Source organism: Leptinotarsa decemlineata, unplaced genomic scaffold (genome assembly GCF_025532065.1).
Source record: "Leptinotarsa decemlineata unplaced genomic scaffold, Ldec_3_MD MMD2_P_RNA_scaffold_9, whole genome shotgun sequence".
NCBI classification, from domain to species: Eukaryota; Metazoa; Arthropoda; class Insecta; order Coleoptera; family Chrysomelidae; genus Leptinotarsa; species Leptinotarsa decemlineata.
In genome coordinates this window covers 12,028,546-12,051,288 of record NW_027412536.1, presented here as the reverse complement: position 1 = coordinate 12,051,288, position 22,743 = coordinate 12,028,546, and the positions used below count along the sequence as shown (strand labels likewise).

General features: G+C 34.1%; 1 protein-coding gene across 3 annotated transcripts in view; it reads left to right on the top strand.

Annotated features, from left to right (window-relative positions):
- LOC111502785 (uncharacterized) overlaps positions 1–22,743 on the top strand; it is a 142,596-nt gene that overhangs the window by 112,050 nt on the left and 7,803 nt on the right. For 2 of the 3 annotated variants that reach the window (XM_074170630.1, XM_074170632.1), the window contains exons 5-6: positions 5,549–5,643; positions 22,289–22,442. In XM_074170630.1, the coding sequence (XP_074026731.1) occupies positions 5,549–5,643; positions 22,289–22,442 (249 nt within the window). Of the gene's footprint in view, positions 1–5,548; positions 5,644–13,543; positions 13,782–22,288; positions 22,443–22,743 lie in introns of those variants that run through there. The other variant, XM_074170631.1, reaches the window with a different exon arrangement.

Sequence of the window (22,743 nt, the reverse complement as noted above, 5' to 3'; positions counted from 1 at the left end):
TGTATGACATCAGGATTCCTTTCATATTCAAATAAATGATAATAAACACTTTTTTTAAGCAACATGCTAAAAAAATAATTAAACCCATCAATTTTTTACATTACACAATGTTTGTGTTATGAAAGTTTGTCGTGAGATTTACTTGTTTTATAAAAACATATAATCGAAATCTAACAAGTAGGATGGAAATCGGCAACTGTGGCGAGAGGTTTCGTTAAGAGGGTATCAACAATAGGAAGAATGTTATAAAAATGATTGGAAGTGCCAATAATCGAAGTGCCACCCACCTCATTGACTTGCAAGAATGTTTGATTTGAACAGTTTTTCCTCTGATTAAAAAGTCTGAAGTATTAATATTTCAAACAATACCAACTGTACTTTCCACTGTCATTCAGAAAACTAAGATTGTTGAATATTTAAATGAAGCTTTTAAAATAATTAGATTTCATAAAATTTTTACTTAGTATCAATCCATTTATATTAGGTATTCAACCCTATATAAAAATAATATTTTAATAAGGGATTTACATGAAATTTGTTTATTTTAATTTAAAAGTGCAGTACCGAATCAATCCAGAGTCACCACTGTTACGTCACGAGATCACGTGACGTGTCTAACAAAATCGCAAAAGTGAGCAATCCTGTATGTCCATAATCGTTGGACTCCGTGCATGTGTGATGTATTCTTTTTTTGGTAACCAGGTGTTGCTCATATTTCCACTTGAACGCACGGCGCTGATGGGACCAATAGCCAGAAACACGTGTCCGCGGTTTTCCTTTCCTTTTTAGTGTTACATCTGCAGGTCTGCAAGATTTCCAAAGATTTCCACGTCTTGATTTCTATTTGATTTATACAGTGCATTCCATTCAAAACGAGCCACCCTGAATAACTTTTGTTACAATGATTTGCAGGCAACATAAAAAAACACGTCAACCGTAGTATACAGGGGGACACATTTTGACATATTCACATTTTATGTTACTTCCCCTATCGAACCCCCAGAGCATGTTTTTAATGGATCACCCTATATTGATTCGCATTATCAGATGCTTCATGATGAGCAGATTTCAACAAAGTATAAATAATAATAATAATAATTTATTAAATCCTTCATGATCACAAGTTGATATAGGATACGTCGACGTTATACATACATAAAAATATTTACAAAACGTGAGATACAACAAATAAATATATGAAAGTATCACACAAACACAAGGAAAAAAGAAAAAAAAGTATATTAAATATTTATACAATACACTCTCATCGACTTAAGATATTCAGCGACATTGTAAAAAGAACCGTTGATTAGGAGTTTTTTCAGGGTTTGTTTGAAATTCATTTATTTATTTTCATTCATTATGTAATCGGGAAGATTATTAAAAAGCTTTGCTCCTACGTAGGATGGACTGTTTTCATATAAATAAGTTGAATGTTTTTCCAATCTAATGAAGTTATCATTTCTTATTGGATATGTATGAAAATTTGAATTGCGGAGATGATTGTTTAAATGTTTTCTAAAATTCAGAATATATATATATATATATATATATATATATATATATATATATATATATATATATTATATATATATATATATATATATATATATATATATATATATATATATATATATTTATGTGACGTATAACGTCACATAAAAGTGATTGTAATATGAACAAAGCTACCTGTGCATTGGTTGAACATGTCATCAACACAAAACACACAATGAATTACACCGAAGTTAGAGTATTGTGTACTGAAAGTAATTTACAGAAACGGCTGTTTAAAGAAATGTTCTTTATCAAAAGGAATACAAACAATATGAACAAAAAGACTGAGATTAACAATCTTAGTAATATTTATAATTATATTTTGAAATTGGAACTGATTCCCCCAGGTTCCCAAAGTAACAGATAGTGTGTGAGTTTGGAGGTAGTGTTGAGTCTTGTTACTCACTTCTTTTATGAGTACTTGGCAGCACTGTATCCATTTTCAGATACTTTTTGAGACTGCTAGTGTAATCACTGTTGTTTGGTATACCTTTTGGTAATCCTGGTTTAGTTATATTGTCAATTTTCAAATTTTAAACTTCAAATGTCATAATGTCAATTATCAATTTGCAGATATTTCCTGTTTCCTTTCTTTCTAGTTGCTACCGCGCCACTAGTAAGTGCCATGCATGGCCGTTAAAATAAAATTTGAAATTATTTCTGAATAAAGTTTATATATATATTTTCTTTAAACCATAAAAATTTTAATCTTTGACACTTTTCTACATAATGAAAAGGACTTTTTTGTGTTTCTCAGTGAAATTTTCGACTTTTTAATATAACCTCAAGTTAGTAAGTACTTTTTATCTATTGTTTTACAATTTTGCTTCAATGTTATCAATTTATTGTAGATGTCTTGATAAAGGGAATAAACATTCTCGAAAGCTCGACCATATAACAAAGAGTATTCTTTAAACAACAGCCCAGCAATTTTTGACTGCATCCCCAACATTATTCCGTATTTCTCCTTAACTAGTCAGTCAAGACTACCCATCGCTTTATAAATATATTATATATATATATATATATATATATATATATATATATATATATATATATATATATATATATATATGGTATCCTGTTGTGTGTCTTTTTATACGGTCCGAACGCCTCAATACAGGTACTTCTGTTGCTTTAGGTAAATTTTACCTAAATTCCTACTGAGTTAGTATTTTTTAAAGATAAAATGAGTTTATCAGATCAAAATGCGTGCACTGTATAATATTTTGAAATGAAATTCTTTGATCTGCAGTCTAGAAATTTCATCATTCGAGATTTTGAAAACACATACATTCCCAGGTAGTAGTTTCATTAAGTTTGGAGTTCCTCAAGGCTCAGTGCTTGGACTTGTTTCTTTTTTATATAGCTCAAATGATGTTTCTAGATGCGATTCCTGGATGTTCTGCCGGTTTGACCAATATATACTTCAGGACAAGTTCCACAACTTAATTTATGAACTCTTGATTGTGGAATTTGTCCTAAGGTATATATTGGTCAAACTGGCAGAATACTCAGAAATCGATTCGATTTATACCTGAGGACAAGTTCCACGAATGAATTTGTGTTCTCCTGATTGTGGAACTTGTCTTATATTTAGGTTAGGTTAGGTCCAAAGTGAGTGGCTCTATTCGACCCTCCACTGCAACCCGCAAGAGTTTATTATGGCTCACACCTATTCACACTCGACCAAATAAACCCAGCTTCTTAACAAAGCCGATTAGTTTGTATGGTGAGTGGTCTTTCAAGTTAGATGGTGAGAGTACGTCTCTGCCAAACTCTGAAAACCTGATTTGGTCCCTAGCGGGGCAGGCACAAAGTATGTGCTCTGCTGTTTCATCATTTTCCAAACAGAGGCGACACTGTCTTCAAATAGTTCGAGTCTCTGCATATGATGATTCAAATGACAGTGACCTATAAGAAGGCCTGTTAGACATCGTGATTCATCCCTACTGTGGTCCAACAACTGTTTGGTATCAAGCTTCGAAATGTAAATAAACGACTTGGAGTAAACCAATCCTGGAAGAATGATCCTGGAAGAATGGTCTGAAGCTTATGGTTCGGGAGCTACAAATTATCTGAGTTGAAAACCTGAATAACTTTTGGAACAATGACTTTCAGGAAGAATAAAAAACACTTCAACAATAGTATACAGGGGAACACATTTTGACATATGCATGTCACCATTTTTTTCAATAGATCAATTGTATTGCATTATCAGATGTTCCATGATGAACAGATTTCAACAAAGTACAATACATTATGGTCTGAAGCTAAAAATTATTCGAGTTGAAAACGAGCCACCCTGAATGAACTTCTATACAATCTGTGGCCTAGGTTTCATAGGGGTTTTTGTAAAATATAATTCAAAAAAGTCTTATTTTGCCTAGTTAAGTTTGAATTCGATATTCTCTTCATTTTGTATTTGTCTTATTCTACAATAACGATGATACCTACCAGGTGAAGTTACAATTGGTGTTTCAGTTTTTGTGAATTATTGAGAAGCAATGGTTTATACGCTTCGAGAAAGGATTGAAATAGTGAATTTGTACTATCAGAATGGAAATAGTGCTAGAGCTCCTGCCCGTATGTTCAATGATAATCATTCAGGACAAAATGTACGACACAAATACGTTTCGGAATTATTGAAAAAATTTATGGAAACTGGATCTGTTAACAATGAAAAGATGACTTTGATAGACTCATCGAGTTTTGTTAAAGTCTCACTGAACGGATCAACTTGCATCAGAATTTCTTGTATAAAATTTGTTTTACTCATCATACAAACTAAATGACCTGATAGGTCGTTTAGTTTGAATGGAGAGGTGAATCAGCAGAATTGTCGATATTGGAGTGATACGAATCCTCATTTATACCGTCAAGTTCTTACCCAACGACCTCAAAAACTGAATGTTTGGGTAGGAATTTTAGGTGACCACATCATAGGACCTTTTTTTATCTATGATAATTTTACTAGTAATAAATATTTGGATATGTTGGAGAATCGAATAATACCATGCATCAATAGGGCAATTGAGGAGGATATAAATTTATTTTTAGATGATCATTTTCCTGGTCTCTGGATTGCCAGATGAGGGCCTACAGAATGGCCACCAAGGTCTACGAATCTCACTTCTGTAGAATTCTTTCTATGGGGTCATTTGAAGTCTAATATGTATGAGATAGAATCAACAACATAAGAAGATTTGAGACAGAATTGCAGAAGCATTGCAGAGAAATAACTCCCGAGATTCTCAACCATGTGAGGGTGGCAATGAAAGCTCGATTGTACCATTGTATGGAAGTTGGTGGAAACATTTTTGAACATTTACTATAGACATTTTTTTCATCTCATTGTCCAGTCATCATATTTTGATTCAAGAATTAATAAAAAATCTCTTTTTCTGATTTATTGCTCTGAGGGTGCGATTTGGTCGATACGACCAACCGAAAGACCGGTTTCGGGGTACTTGCCCCATCATCAGTACAGTAATTTATTTCTCAGTCAAGTACATCAAGAGTACAGAGTAATGAAATATTCGAAAAACCATCTTTTTTAGTTTCTTTCTGGGATAACTTTAATTACGTCTCGCGTAAGTGAGAAGTAATTAAACTTCTGAATTTCAGTTTGACATCATACTATTTTCTTCAGGCAGTTAAAAGGAACCGAGAGGTGAGTGGAAGGAAATGATATGAAAAAAAGTGTATAAGCAATTGTATGTTCTTTCAAGTTTGCGAATAAGATGGGTGGTATTTCGATATTAAATCTATACTTATAAATGCAAAAGTCACTTAACACTCATTCATCTCCGTTATTCCGTACTGTTAAGTCCCAGAAAGCTAAAATTTGGTATATAGATGCTTCGTAGGTCTTAGATGCGCACTAAGAATGTTTTGTGACTCACTTGAAAGTTATTGTTCCACCCCCATTAAAATACAAATACATATCAGTTAGATGATTATTTCTTTAAGCAATATATTATTCGTTTTTCAGGTTTCGAACCATATCCTCTCATGTTGTACAATCCCCCCACGTACTACAATGAATTTTTGCATTGCAAATCGAAGAGATGCAGCACTGGTTCATTGGTGAGTATCTAAGTATGTTATTGAAATTCATAATATTGTATTGGAGAAAGCATATTACAAAATTTTTTTTAACTCACCGCCGCATCTGTCTGTCTGTATCTACGCGTCAAACTGCGGAAAGGATTTTCATGTATAATTTATGTATAATTCATAATTATTGTTTTGTGTGGATCATTTGGGGAATATGACGATGCTACCCATGCGAATCCGGGGTGGATCGCTAGTCAAAAATAAAATTTGTAATATTCAGAGTAATCAGAACCATGAAACGTTAATTTCAATTACTTCTAACCGAATAACTATTCGGTTCATAAAATATTTTGACATGGGAGCGTAATAACTTGAGTAGTGGTGAAAGGGTGTTTGTATTACAAAAAAGAATATTGCGATTAATTTTTGACCTACCTTATCAAACTTCATGTCGCGATGTATACAAAAACCAAAAAATTCTTACTGTTAGTTCTATTTACTTATATAAATTACTGAGCTATATCTACCGAAACCGAAATAAACTGCCAAAAAATTCTGATATTCACAACCACAGCACAAGGCATAAAAACGACTTGTTGCAAAAAAAATCGAACCACACTTTCCACAAAAAGTCACCTCTGATGATTGGAGCGTCTTACTTCAATAGGCTTCCTTGTAATATAAAAAATAGTAACACATACGAAATTTTCAAAAGTGGGTTAAAGAAAATTTTAACGAATCATTGTTTTTATAGCTTGGGGGAATTTGATAGCAGTGTTAACTGAGTTCATAGTTGATGTCTAGTATACTTGTTTTTATGTGTCATTGAGTAATATTAGGGTTACATCCTCAACAATGTATTATGTTCATGTATGTATGTGTATATACTCTATTTTGCCAACCTAACCTGTAAACTAGTACTTTAGGAGTAACTTTTTTTGTAGTAAGTGTGTGGGTTCTACACCTCACCAGACTCGTCCAATCCATTGTATAATAGGAAAGCGGATTTAATAAAATTTGATTTGATTTGAGTGCATAACTTTCCTTAAGTAATTTGTTGAGGAGTTTCGAAAACGAACTCAGATCGCCCGTAATTTAGTTTTCCTTTTATTTTTATCACATTCCCCTTCTTTTCTAATGGGTTTCATCCTACTCTTTTTTTTATTTCAAAAATGATCGAACCTGGAATCATTGGAATTCAACCGCCAAATAAGAAATCGTTTTCTGTCTCCCTCCTCAATGTTACAAGACCAGATAAAAAATTTAACGTTTGGACCCATCTGCCCTGAATCGATAGAACATATAAACCCCATCAATTAAAGATAAATGAGGAACCCAGCGCTGTCTAATATTCTAGAGAGAGACAGAAAATGATTTCTCATTCAGCGGTCAATGTTGAAGTTTGGTTTGCAAGCCGTTGGGTTGCGTTGGAATGTTTTCCAGTTACCGAACTGCAATAACTATGAGTCCAAAAATTATCCATATCAGTCGAAGAAATATGCATAATTATTATCTCAAATAAAATCAGTGATATTTGGATTACGGCACCAAAATTTCAAAGGCTTGCATTTTGACCTAATAAGTATTCTTCGGACTCTGGATGATATCTGTTTACAAAATATTTTGAAAACAAATAATTCGAAAAGTTTGTTTTTTGAATAGATAATGATGTTTATTTCATTTAATGTTATAGGTTGAAAACCAATGTTCAAAGCACACCAAACTTGATTTTATCTATTCATGTTCACTCCATATAAAAAATTATCGGCACAGGCAGTGTCTATCTCACCGAGTTTCCATTAGAATGTTGTTAATTTTTCATCAGTATCGTCATATATCACGTTACATTTTTGCGATTCCTTCCAAAAATTTCTTTCAGAAAATATTCACCAAAGGTATTGTCACGAAGTAAACCCAATTCTCGACAAAAAATCATTGAGAGTCCTATTCCTACTGGGAAAATATTTGTTCATCATAAATGAAACTTAATTTCAAGCCAGTTAACTTCGATCAAGTTCAGACATATTTGTGGGTCTCATAACAATCAATTAAATATCTACTGCCATTTTGAATACAATATGGCGGACGCCATAGAATAACGTTTTATTATTTCCATATCAACCCCTATGACATCGAAACATAATTTTATTGAAGCAAACTAAGCTTTTGTATAGTCGAAGTAAACGGTATTGTGTATACTTAAAGGTATCGGCGCTCTCAAAGGCCAGAAAAATGAAGCCGCTGACAACTAGTCCACGTATTCTGAAGAATTGGTGGTTAATATTGGATAATTTTTACCAACCAATTTTTATGATTGGCTGAAGAGTCATAAAAATGAATTTGAAGGTATGTTACGGTGACGAATAGAATGCGAGGATGGCTAGAGCAGTCATGTTGTCAATGTTAAGCTCAGGAACTGATCGCGATTTGAGTGTTGAAATTCGATATTGGTGCAGTTATAATTATTCAAAATTTTTGTGTTTGTTTGAAATGTGGCGTCCTTGGACAAGTACTGATAATAATAACGAGTGTGATAACAACGCAGACTTTTTCCTGTGTAATGATGGTGAACAATGCGAAAAAGAGATACCAGTGAATAAGATTTAAATGCATTTGAATATTGAAACATAGAGAGTATGTTTCAATGCATATAAGAATCTTCATTTCAAGTTTGGTTTCGAGGAAAGCAAACTATTACAAGCAACATCAGATTTTACCGAAATTCCTTTCTCGACTGTACGTAAAATAGTCAAAAACAAACCTTATGAACGCAAGACGCGATGTGATGCAGGATTACCTATGTCAGATTTTTTAAATAAATGTTCATCGGAAAGAGAAACAAAATAGTAACATGAGACGATAGCACTGCATTTTAACCTCGTTATTATTTATCTCATACATAAAAAAGTCATTCGAGCAAATTTTCGAAATGTTCTCTTTAAACTTCCAGACTGTAAAACAGTCTATTTTCGAACTTATTTCCAACATTTTGGAGTGTTTCTGGGGTAATCCTAGCACAAGTTTGGGTAATTCAATCTCTAAGTTTCCATACTATCCCAGGTCTCGTAACATGTACTCTTGATTTGATATACCTCCAAAGGAAAAAATCGTGAGGGGTCAAATCCAGTTAACGAACAGGCCAATCAATCCCTTACAGGTGAAAACAATGTGGGGAAGCAACAAATGGATTTTTGAATTGAACTTTTGTTGTTGGTTAAGTCGGTGGATCGATAAGGTTTTGAAAAATTTCAAAATATACCAGTCAGATTTTCCTGTAGATATATGAGACTAACAATATGATTTTCCAATATTTTTGCCCAGACATTTATTTTCTCAAGAATGTGACCTTGAATAATATGTAGCTTTATGTTTGACCAATATCGCACATTGTGGCGGTTGACACTGGAACAAATATTTTTTATGCAGTTTCGTTAGACCAAATTCACAAAACTGCATTCTTCTATTTATAGGGCTCAAACTTATGTACTTATGTCTTCTCAGATATTTCTTGACGGTGGTTGTTGAGATATCATTCTCACAAGCAACCGCTTTATTGGCCTACAGGAAGTAACTTACCACAGACGTAACGATTTCTATGTGTTTCTTATACTGCTGGCTTCAGTTTATTGAAAATTTTCAACCAATTCCCTGTGTTATTTTCGGCAAGTCGGATCATTAGAAAATATTTCAGTCACATGAAAATTACGGTCGGCCTCAACTCAAATAAGGATCGCTTCTGTTTTTTCTCTAAAAATCTGGCACGAACCATTCCTGAAAATTTCAACGAAAGGAACGAAAGTTAAGTCGTCTAGTCGACCGTTATCTTTTCTGAAAATTCAGGGTGAGTTTCTCTGATTACTTTCATAAAGAGTCCCACGTCTAGCTAGGGAAAGGCTCTCTTTGACGAGTTAGTGCTCGATAAAAGGATCTCGAAGATTCTTTTATTGGTACTAAGCGGGATCAGAGGTATTCATACTTTCGGAACGGTTATACTCTATACCAAGGGTGCTCAACCCTTGCCCGCGGGCTACAATGTGGCCCACGAAATAATTTTGAATGGCCCGTGCAGAATTTCTTAGGTTGAAATTTATTTTTGTATCATTGCATTATTCACCAGGAAGCGTTATGTGCAAAGGATATGGAATTGGATGAAATTATGAATCCAGTAGTACGTTCCATAAATTACATACGTGCAAAACCTCTTAACAGACGTCAATTCAGACTATCATTTGAAGAAGAAATCAGGGAATATGGACAGCATGTTGAAACATTTCTTCAAGTTGAGAAAACATGTTTAGAGCAGAAAGGGGCTTTACCATTGGAAATTGATTTACTGAAGAATACATCCTGGTTGAGTGACCTTGCATTTCTTGTTGACGTTACGAATTACCTCAATATTTTGAATCTCAAATAACAAGGTAAAGATTGTTCACTTTCGACTATGTTTAATTTAATAAGCGAATTCAAAGCAAAATTAAATCTCTTTTCAATTAATTTGGCTACAGAAAATATTGACCTTTTCCCCACACTGAAACATTTGAAAGAGGAGCTCAATATTGCTTCTGTTAATTATTCTGAATACCAATCTAAAATTCGATGCTTATCACAGTCGTTTAAGAAGAAATTTCAAGACTTTGAAAGCAAAAAACAAACTATACATATTCTTATAAATCCTTTCATAATAAGTTTGGCGGAAAAAGTTGGTTATCCTGCCAATATTCAGTTGGAACTCGTTGAACTGCAAAATCATAATACGTTAAAAAACCTTTTTGCCAACAAATTGTCTTCGAAAGCACAAAATTCTTCAGAAGATCTTGCAGATTTCTGGAAATTGGTACCAAAAGCAGAATTTCCAGCAATTACTGACGTGGCGTTACAGTTTTTAAGTAATTTTGGATCAACATATGTGTGTGAAAAGGTATTTTCAGACCTTAATTATGTAAAAAATAAATATCGCACATCCTCAACTGAGAACATGTTTGTGACTTGTTGTTACTATCAATATCGGATTTGTCGCCTAACATAAGTAAATTATTAAAAGACAAACAATGGCAGAAATCACATTGATTGTAACAACGACTCGCCCTCTACTTAGATTTGAGAAGATACATACTTAAATTCAATTTTCTTTCATTATTTATCTGCTACATTTTACCATAATATACTCTCTGTTTGTTCATTACCTAATAAATACAAATTTTATTTTATTTCTTAATATTGGGTTTTTATTGCCCATGTTCTGAGAATAACTGAAATAGGAATTGTGAGTGGCCTGTCGTAAAGTCTGAATCCACCGTTTAGCCCAACTGTTAAAATGGTTGAGCAGCCTTGCTCTATACGAAGTCAATAGGAACAGCTAAATAAAAGACTAATGTACCGGGTTTGATGAATTTACTAGTAAATATCATACAAAACCTCCCACATAAAAATAATGATTACACCTCGTATGAATTTCTTACCTCTCACTCAGAGCATGCCAGCCGTATCGAGTGGAACAAATAATATTGCATGAACACTGAAGCAAAACATGATGGTCAAAAAATGTTGGGTCCACTGTGAACGCATCTGTTTGCATTTTCTAGAGAATTATCAGTGCTGTGGCTCAAGTTAGAATTTGTAAAATTAGTTTATTTTGCGTTGGCTTGCATTATTGTCGTGTTTTTCTAAATTGTTTTCTTGTTGTCGTTATTATTTAATCAAGATGGCGTTATGGATATCTTGTGATGTTTATCATTTAATCAAGATAGCATTGTGGAGACCTTTTCGTGATGTTTCTGATAATAAAATGGACAATGTTGAAGGCTCAGTTGAAGATATTTCTACGGCCCGCGTCTTAATTTTCAAATAAAGACTTGCATCCTCAAACTCAAAGACTTATTTTAAATGTATATACTTGCTTGAAAAGTGAAATGCGTGGGACCTCACAAAACGAAATTTCAAAAAGAATTTTGAGCTGACTAAACTTACTCATACTACAATTTATACTGTTGTTAGAGCAGGAGAGCATTCCGTAAAACGAAAAATAAATAATCAGAAGATCAAAAAAGTTGATAATGCCGACAAAGAAGCTATACGCTGAATTGTATATCAGTTTTACGAAGAAAACAAGGTTCCAACTCTGGAAATAGTTCGAAACTAGGGATTACCTCGATAATGAATATAAATCTTTGGACACACTTGAACATGATATGAATAAAACAGCATATCATCTGCTTTCGATAGGAGTTATTCTAGAGAGCATAAAAATTATAGTAATTATATTATTCTCATTTTCAAAACTGACTGTAATGAAATTACATCAATTTCAATGTGCAGAATTTGCGTAAAAAAAGTCCCGACTCCCGAAACGGTATCTCGATTATTTATAATTTTTACAGAGCCCTGAAAATAGAGCCAAAAGCGGGTAGTCTGGCTTCCGCGCGCCTTTCGTCACTCTGACATAAAAACAAAAAAAAATTAAACATATTATATATATAGTTTAAAAGTTATTATAATTATAAAAGCGAAGGAGCGAATGAAAAAGACAAGTATTAAGGTATCACAATATTAAAAGTTTTATAAAAAATAGAATAAATTAAAACAAAACACATAGTTACTTTTATTATAGAACAAAGTATTAAAAAAAATTTTTTTAATGAATAATTACAAAAAAGGATTAATAAAAGAGTGTTTTCAAAACCTTAAAGAACAATAGAAATTATGATTAAAAAAAAACGGTTCCTTAATTTTAATATTTAGTTGCAAAAAACGATTGTTAATTAACAAACGCATTTTTTAGCAACAAAAAAAATTTTTTAAGAAACCATTTTTTCTAAAAATCATGATTTTTTTCAATTAACATGCAAAAAAAATTTTCGAATTGCTTATAAACAATGTATTCGTTTATAATAAATTTATTAACAATAGCTGTAAAAAACTAAAAAAATATTAATAATTAGTTTTTAGCCATGAGACATTGAAACAATAAAAAATTAGAAAAAAAAATGTTGTAATGTATTTTTTATAAAATTATAATTTTCAATTGTCAATAAAAAATAGAGAATAACAATTTTTTTATTTTGGCAACGGTAATCTATTTTTTGCATAGTAAGGATAACTTCACCAAAGGAAAAAAATGCAAGGGTTTCAGTTTAATAATTATAGGGATTTTTATATTAACTTTCAAATCAGAAAAAGTTATTATTCAACAAATTTTAAATTAACGTTGAAATTGGGATAAAAAATTTTTGACTGCAGATTATTGTTTATTGATGTATCCCAACATTACATGAATTTTTTCATTCCTTAATATTTACATTTAATATGTTTAAATAATTTTTTTTATTTTTATGTCAGAGTGACGAAAGGCACGCGAAAGCCAGATTACCCGCTTTTGGCTCTATTTTCAGGGTTCTGTAAAAATTATAAATAATCGAGATACAGTTTCGGGAGTCGGGACTTTTTTTACGCAAATTCATTGATATTTTCAAATCTTTTTTCAAATTTCCAAAATTTTAAAAATTTTCCGAGATATTGAAAAAAAACTAAAGCCCCATTTTTGATTCACTTAATTTTTTATAACTTTTGTAATTTTTATCGGCGCGTTTTCGGACCTTTCCTTAAACTTTCTAGGCAAAAATACGAATCGAATGACACCTTGGTCGTAATTTTTGGACTGGGCTGAAAAATGTTACAAAAAAAGTACATGTGAACTAGAATATAGGTCCTGAACGACTACATATCTCTCCGCCTGTTACTATAAATCAATGGTGTTGACACAAACGTTATCTCTAACGAGATTTTATTTTTACGAGTTATTAGGTAACATTACTACACGATTTCTGAGAATTGTCACGAGAGTTCTTAAACTTTGGAACATCATAATAGTAAGCCAGGAATCGACCCGCCGCCGCCTATCAGTTATCACAAACAATTTTATTCATAAGTGTGTCAAATGATTGAGTGACGCACTTCAAGAATGTGTGTCACAAGTTCTCGCTTTGCATTGAACGAGATGATCTTGGCTGAAACACCTCTGTTTTAATTATAGACAAATAATGGGAATGATTTACAAGGACATTGGACAAATAAAAATGCTCCTGTTGGTTGAGGTTTGATACAAGGAGACATCAAATAAAACTTTTTTGGTTTGTCGTCATTGGAAAGTTAGTGTTTGCTTTTGGATGGAGGTAAGACACCTATATTGATAACCGCTATGTGTTGGGTGGTGGATGGAGATTCACCCCGTTCATTTAATATACGTAAAAAATAACACTGAGTGTCACACAACAAAAATTATAAAATATGTCACGAGATGCCGCAACCAATCTGAGTGATGGGTGTTTGTAAATAATTGAATTGAAAAATATAGTTTGAGCTGTTCCGCTGAAAAATTCCAAAATGGTGGCACGCTATCTAGGAATTGGAATTGGAATAAAATCTCATCCCTCGCGTAACCCTAACCAAACTATCATGGAACGGACTTGTATTTACCGGACTGAAAAGTAGCTTCTTAAGCTGAGCTGCGATTGTATCGTGACAACTTTCATGTTTATTGCGGCGCACCCCCACTTTTTTTTTAAATTGCCTCAAACGAACGCCAACTGTTTCCACTCAAAACGTGACTAACTTAAAGTCGATGTGAAGTCTAATGAATACAGGGAAAATACGCGGCAACGCGTATTTTCCCTGTTTGTCTAATACGTGGAAAGTAGAGAGTAGATTGTTATAGTCTTTCTATTTTTTTCGGTACAGTGTGACCCCTGTGCATCCAAGAGCACTTCCACTTAAAAAAAAAAAAAATATCAAATTATTGAAAGAGGAAGATGTTCTCTATCTGGAAACAGACAGAGGCAATGAGGTTGTGATATTGGTCAAGTCAGATTACTATGAGGGAATTGATGATCCAATTGAGAACACATTGCCTATATGACGATTTCAGAAGTGAAAAACACACTCAAGAAGTGCCAAAATTTAATAGCACCGGCTTTGAACAGGAGTCTACAAGCTTCTCCTACAGTTCCTAAAATATACGGTCTACCAAAAATTCACAAATCTGGTAAGTCGATGCGACCAATTGTATCCGTGATAAGTTCTCTCAATTCTCTCTCAATTCCACAACTGAGTTTAGGTTTTGTTAATTCACAGGAATTCATAAATAAAATTAAACGTGTAAACTTGCGGGATGAAGAGATTTTAGTGTTATTCAATGTATACGCGTTGTTTCCAAGTATCCCTATACCAAAAACCATTCGAAGGACCTTCTGAGGGTCAATAGTCCAACAATCGTTTCTAGTTCAACGATAAACCTCGGCTATTTCAAGAGCATCCGCGTGTTGTGGACCGACCGCTGCTCAGGTGGAATCCTTCTATACTAGAAGGAAATTTATGAACACCCGCAGCCTCTCAACTTAGACACTCCAGCCCAGCGCGTAGTCCGAAACTTTCAGCAGAGATCATCAACAGCATGAGTTCCATATTCATCGACATAACCTACCGCACTATTACGGTATTGATGAGATATTGGTGTTGCCCTACACTCTGGGATATATTGAATCAGTTGTGGTGAATGAGAAGTATCGATTCTATTGGAACTATGTATTTCCCACCCTCTGGCTCAAGAAAACTAATAAGCCTGATGTAGTTCGTAGTGGAGTTTTCCGCTCTAAGAGAGACAAATATTATCCAAAAATAGTAGAAAAAACAGATGAAATATCATTGTTGTATCTTTTCTTTGGTGGCTTGCATTACTAAGTCAGAAATCTTGGCCGGACAATTTGGAGGAGGCTGTCATTATTGCTGAATGTTCATTAATAATATTCAATGTCACTTTTGAGATATTTATTTTGAAAATTTGGCTAATTATGTTCATGCACATACAGTGATGCGGTTTCAATGCGAGATGTACTTTTCCAGTATATCTGAATTTTCAAACGAAGTTTTATCAATAAATATTAGTCATCTGATAGCCGTCGTAACTCAGTATTTTCCAAATGATTTTTTTTTTCATTTGAACTGATTATTCAACAAATTTTGAAGTCACTTTGTAAATGATTATTTTTACTTGAGGCCAATATTTCCTAAGATATATAAAATTATGTACTTATGATGCACCGTTTGGAACCTTTGGTATAGTAATGAATATTACTGGAGTTTCTTTCCCAACACCAAATCGTTATTTTTAACACCTCGACATGTGTGTCGATCACCAAGTGATCATCTTCAATAAGGAAGATTAAAACTAGAAACTAATGTGAGCTAACCCTATTTATGCTATATAGGTAACCCATACAGGTAAACCATCCAGGCGTACCAACCATACACGTATACCAACCTAAATTAATTTTACAATTTTGCCTTATCTATTATTTCACAATATATGTTTATATAAAACAATTTTCAGCTATATAAAAATCAATTTCACAATATTGCCTATCCAAAATTATTTTTGCAATGTGTCCTTATGTAGTAATCAGGAAACCCAACAACATTATTTTATTTCATTTCAACAAGCTATATAGTAAGCTCTTTAGTATAGGTCCGTCATCGTTATTCATAATATTATTGTGTTTACTTATTTCTACACTCCCATAGGCATCTAGTTGCCTGTTGTTAACTTGTCTGACTAATCTAAATGAAATGAAGTCTATGGAATGGTTTTGTTGCAAAATATGATGGGCGACTGCTGATTTTTCAGGTCTTCCATATTTTAAGTGTGCTATGTGTTCCTTATATCTTACTTTGATAGAACTTTTTGTCTGTCCATAATATTTTGCATCGCAGTCCTTACATTCAATTTCATAAATTCCAAAGTCGAATTCTCGACTTCTTCTTTTGGACTTCCCAAAAGGCTCTGTAGTGTATGACTTGTTTCAAAAACCACCTTCATACCTAGTTCCTTAAAAATCTTTCCAAAGTTCCTCGTATATTGGTGGTATGGAACAAAAAAAAACTCCAGTAATATTTATATAATTATATTAAACAATTCAATTCAGTTTATTGTCCCGAAAAAATTAATTCTTATAATTAGGGACTATAAGTAACTACAAAGTATAATAAAATAACAGAAATAAGATATTTCACAATAACATATATTGAAAAAAAAAACAATAAAATGCAGTCAAATATGAAATCGTTTATGGAAAGTACCTATATGTTGAAAACGAATTCGAGTGTAATAGAAATAAAATGAAAACTATGAAATTCCACCACTTACTTTTTTTTTCAATTGATACTTGATTTTTTTAATGGAATAGTGCTTCATTTTTTCTGAAATTGAATTATATATAATGATTCCATCGTGATATATCGGCTTTTCTCCAAAAATTTTTTGTATCTTAATTTTTGACAGTAATTTTGTTATGAATATATTCGATTCGAATTAAATTTAGGTTTGATTTCTTTGTATTATTTTTACCAGAATGAATAGAGCAGCTTATTTTGAGTTTATTGAGTGAATTTAGGTTCAATAAATAGTTTGGTTTATATAAGTTCAATGTTGGTTCCAAATATGGTAAATTATAAATGTTTCTAATTATTTTGTTTCCTAAGCTTTTGAGAGATTTGATTATAGATTTACTTGCTGTTGCCCAAACGGAAATGAAACTGAAATATATAAAGGGCTATTCAAATTCGTTTCTGTACATGGGGATCTCGTAAACGATAAGAGATAGAGTGTCGATTAAAATGTGGCAAAGTTGCGTATTTTAGAGACCTATTCAATGATGTGAAAAAATTAAATATAACTCTTTTGGTTCTGGAGATATACAGGAAAAACCAAAAAATCCCAAATTATTTTTTTGACTATATCTTCTTTATTCGCAAAAATATTGAAAATCTGTCCACATTTTGCTATTGACACTTGATGTGGGCTATCAGAATATGTCCATGAATTTTGTATACAGGGTATCATCTGACTTGGGCCACCCCCATCTTTGAATTTTTGAATACGGACCTGTATTTTTTGTTGTATTTTTTGTATCGTCGACGTTCACTTCATACTGAGAAATCAAATTAAATTTTATAAATCGGGGTTTTTGGGTTATATTTGATTATAATTGTGTGAATTATTCCCTTTTGAATTACGGACCTGGAAATAGGTTGACTGAGTTGAATAAAAACACAATACCAACTTTCACATCTCCCTATGTACCGTAGAGTTTTTCGAGAGTTTTTTTTCCATTTTTAGGTAATGATTTGACTATACCATTTAATTTTAAATTACCTAGAAAATTAATATAAATAAAGAAAAACAGGACCAAGGGTGGATCCTTGAGGTCCACCACGAGTTATATTTTGAAGAGAACTTTTTTTGATGGCCTATATATTATACAAATAATTTTTTTAAACATCTAAGAAGATCACCTCTGATTCCAATATTGAATAATTTTTTTACAATATACTATGGTCAACTAAATCAAAAGCTTTGCACATATCGAGGAAACAAGAGACAACATTTCTTAATTTAATCAATTTTTATTTGAATTTGTGACACTAGGCTGCTTTTACAATTTTTACAGAAATTTCGTAAAGAAGCTTCAATGAGAATTTTAATAATTGACACAAGTCTGTCACTGAAAATATGAAAACACCCGTTCTTAACTCTTCATAAACAATAAATAATAATCTTTTCATAAATATGAAGTAACCTGAAGGCAATTGATATCTTAAATTGGCGTCGGCCTACAAAAAGCTTGCCGAGTGGAAAATGTGAAATATATCATATGTAATTGAGTGGCACTGACGATAATAGACGTGGTTGCACAGGGCGATCTAAAAGTATAATTTCAATAACGTCAAGGACTAATGAATTTGACTAATTGGATTGCATTCATTTGTGTACTGGATTATTTCGTTCGTCTTGATGTAAAACAGCCTTAACAGTATTCTTAAGATGAAGAAACGTGCAAATATTTGTTTACTGATAAGCTAGTGAAATTCAGTTTTACGGTGAGTATGTAAAATAACCTCCCCTATTTAACTTGTTTATTATGTAGTTTATGGAACATGACATCACATCAAATTTATGACGTTTACTATGTTACAGTTTTAATGCTCATATATCCGTTCGAATAGGTACTCGGTCAACTGCGGTGAGTATTCGTGTGTAAAAGATGTTCGTAAACAACTTATAACACGAATTTGTGTTATAGGAATCCACAAATCTCCGCTTTTGAGGGTGGGAACGGTCTAAGTTGAGTGGCTGCGGCTGTTCGTAGATGTCCTTCCTGAAGGATTTCACCTGATCAGCGGTCGGCGGATCATCCAGAACATGCGGAGTCAAGGTATTCCGCGATACTTGCTCGCCAAACTAGTGACTACTTAGCAGCCACTAGCATTTGTATCCTATCAAGGCAGTGCTATTTGGTGGTCAGCAGCACGCCTTGACTTAAAGTGTGATAGATACGTCGTAGTTTGGTGGCTATTCGCCGCACTGCGGACATGAAAGGTGTGTAGTTCATCACACATTGGATACGAGTCACGTGTTGTCTCGCCAACGTTTCTTAGTATCCATCTTGTGTACACGCCGTTCAGTGTTCCGAACCGCAAGGCCAGAATTTCGTCCTTCCGATTCGGAAAGCGATTGGACGACGCTATACCGGGCGGTGTTAAATTGTCAGATGTCATTCTCTTCTGTTAGAAAACTATGAACCTCTGCATCCATACCAGCCAATTCTTGTGGCTTCAGGGGCCTAATTATGTGGCGCGCTCTGCGTGTTCTGATTGACTCCATTGGTGGCATGACGCGAGTCTCCACTCCAGCCGTGCCAACAGTTGGTAGAACTGTCACTACCAATTCGTCAGTAGACTGGAAAGGAACTATATAGCCCCGCCGCCGAAGGTAGGATACGTAATCCCTAAGATTTTAGGCGGAAAAGGCGACATGCTCCGGTTGTGTTTCACACCACAGAGCATGCATTCTCGCCATATACCCTCTTCGCGCGGGCTCACTACTCTCGTAGCAAAGTATTCGGCTATCTCTTAGCTCATGCGTCCACTCAAAGCATCCGTTGTCATTGCCAGGGTTGTCATCGGTAGGCAAATCATTGTTATGGGCCCCACCACCTTGCCTCTGTCCCCTCCGAGCGGGTCGATTGTGGGGGCTCCTTCCTCGATTACTAGGAACCAAGTATTGGGTCCACTGGGTGGATAGCCCTGTGGACCCAAGCCAAGGGTGTTAGTGGCCATCTCTGCTTATTATTATTGTTACTATTAGTATCCTGTTTGTATCAGGAATATGTTCGTATATTAATATTCATCACTGAAATAGTGTATAATTTCATGAAAGATCACAGAAAAATTACTTTCAACAATATCAACAAAGTCGTGCAAGCAAAAATAATTATCGCCCCATCTAAGTGTTTTTAGCTATCCAACGTATACCCTTCTGGTCCACATGATATTCTCGAACAAGATCTACACCAGATTGAACTGACATACTTTAAGGGCAAGCAAAGTGAACATGTAGCAGCATTTTGTAGGGAACACTTTTCAGATATACATGCTTCACTCCTAAGCTATGTGAGGCTAGTATCATCCAACATAGACGATATCAGAAATGCCCCAAACGCTTCCTCGACTCAAGAAACTCCGACAACTAATCAAAAATATTTCCAAGGTGGACCATCTTTTATGATAGATCAACATTCATCAAATAAACTCAACATTTCAGAAATCTTAGTCCAAACAGAGATACTATATCTGGCCAATTCCAAAAAACCGACTGCAAACAACAGAAAAAACCATGACTTGCATCATGTGGTATTAGACCCTATTACAGTTCAGAAGTTCTATGTGGACAGTTTTATCTAATTTATCTTATCTGTATTTTTAATGTACAGACAAAGTATGGTATACTGCATTTTTAGTATTTCAAACTGTTCTGGTATTGTTTCAATGACTAATATCTCTCTTCAGATATATAGTATCTTCGTAAATCCTAGTCTTTACAAAAATATAATGACTCAAAGGTCATAGTTCTTCCATAAGAATCAAAGTGCAACAATGTATTGTTCTGAATTGTTGCTGCTCGTACACTCCAACAAATGTCGAGCAACTCGCAAGACAATGTGACGGAAAAAAGCGTGGGATTACCGAAACCAGGTAAATATGGCATACTAGGTAGTCATAAACATATAAGTCAGAAACTAAGATATTATTACAAATCAACACAAAACCAGAAATCTCATTTATTGACCCCAGTGCTTTTGATCTCCTGACGGTGCTAACTTCGTTGGCGAAACACGCGTCGAGAGATAGTGTTTTTGTTTTGGTGTGTAGAATGTGGCTACTTTAGATGAATTTTACGCCAAAGGTTCAAATTCTAACAATTAAAATAGTTAATTTATAAGTTCTTCTAAGAGTCATCACTTTGCGATTATGTTGAAATCGTGAATATTAAATCAGAGTTGTTGAATTATTCGTGTATGAAATCGTCCGTACGTTGTGACATTGATAATGTTAGCTCTAGGTTAGGTTATGTTAGGTTAGGTCCAAAATGAGTGGGTCTATTCGACCCTCCATCGCAACTCGCAAGGGTTCATTGAGGCTTACACCTCTTCACACTCAACCAAATAAACCCAGCTTCTTAACGAAGCCGATTAGTTTGTTTGGTGAGTGGTCTTACAGACGGTAAGAGCACGGCTCAGCCGAACTCTAAAAACATGATTCGGTCCCCAGCGGGGCACGCACAAAGTATGTGCTCTGCTGTTTCATCATTTTCCGAACAGAGGCGACACACACTGTCTTCCGACAGTCCAAGTCTCTGCATGTGATGATTCAAATGACAGTGAACTGTAAGAAGGTCTGTTAGATATCGTATCCCTACTGTAGTCCAAATAATGTTTGGTATCAAGCTTCAAAGGGTGAGTAAACGACTTGGAGTGAGCCAATCCTGGAAGATTCTGCCAGAAGTCCATAAATCTTCTTGCCACCCAGGTGTTCAATCTGGCGACGCCAATGATAAGTTCTGGTCCGATGAAGCTGCTTGCAGCACCCTCCTTTGCAAGGAAGTTAGCAGCCTCATTGCCTTCCAGGCCAGTGTGGCCAGGAATCCAGACCAGAGATAATCCGAAAAGACTTCCTATCGAGGTGAGTCTTTTTTGGCAATTTGCTACCAATTTATACGTTGCTGGGTAGGAGCCAAGAGCTTCCAACGCCGCTTGACTGTCCGAGAATATTTTTACTGACTTGTGTATGAGGTTGGATTCTTCCAATGTCTCCGCACACAATTCAATAGCGTAAATTTCCGCTTGAAATACAGTCGCATAGGTTCCTAGGGTGGTTATGTTAGCTCTAACCTTTTCAAACACGGTGACCAAAAAGTAATAGATTTTATAAAAAATACATAGAACATAGGTACCTACTCAAAATAACCAATATTAAATATATTCGATTGCCATCTCTTATGTTGTTGAATTAGACAAAGATATGCCAACTCTTGAATATGAATAATTTTTTATAAGTAAGCAAAGTAGTAAAAAATCGCCCAAATGTAGTATTAAGTTGTTGATGATCCAACTTTTTTTATGATAAATAGCGGTAGAAATGATCACTTGAAAATGTAAAATCAATTTTGAAACTTTTAAAACTTTTCAACTTTTACGTATAAGCTGCAGAGCTCCAACGCTCGCTCTTGTCTGAGCGTCTAGCAATCCCTTTCATTGAGACTCAAACATTGATACCTTTTTTTTTCTAGTCGGAATCGACGAGTCCGCACAACGAAGAAGTAACTAGTCAAGACTTGAGTGGTGGAGAGGCATCCAACAATGTTTCTGATTACAGCAGCCACCACAGCGTCTACAATATGGTCTATCCTGGTTATTACGTCAATGAAGTTCAACACCCTCAAGGTAAATACTTGGATTTTTTTTATAATCCCAATGAATATGCTCACGTGATATGTTTTCAATCGTCTCATCTCAGAATTATGAAAAATTCAAGAAAAAAGTTATTTTCTTTTTCATTGTATTTTCCAATATCAATTCCAGGAGTGGTTGTTACAGTAAATCGTAGGGGCAAAATTATTGATGTTACATGATCCCTTAAAGGCCGAAGCCGATTCAAGTTGACTATACAGATACACAAAAGCGTGCACGATCTTACTGACACTACACAGCTCATCATTCTGTCTATTACACGAACTAATTTCGT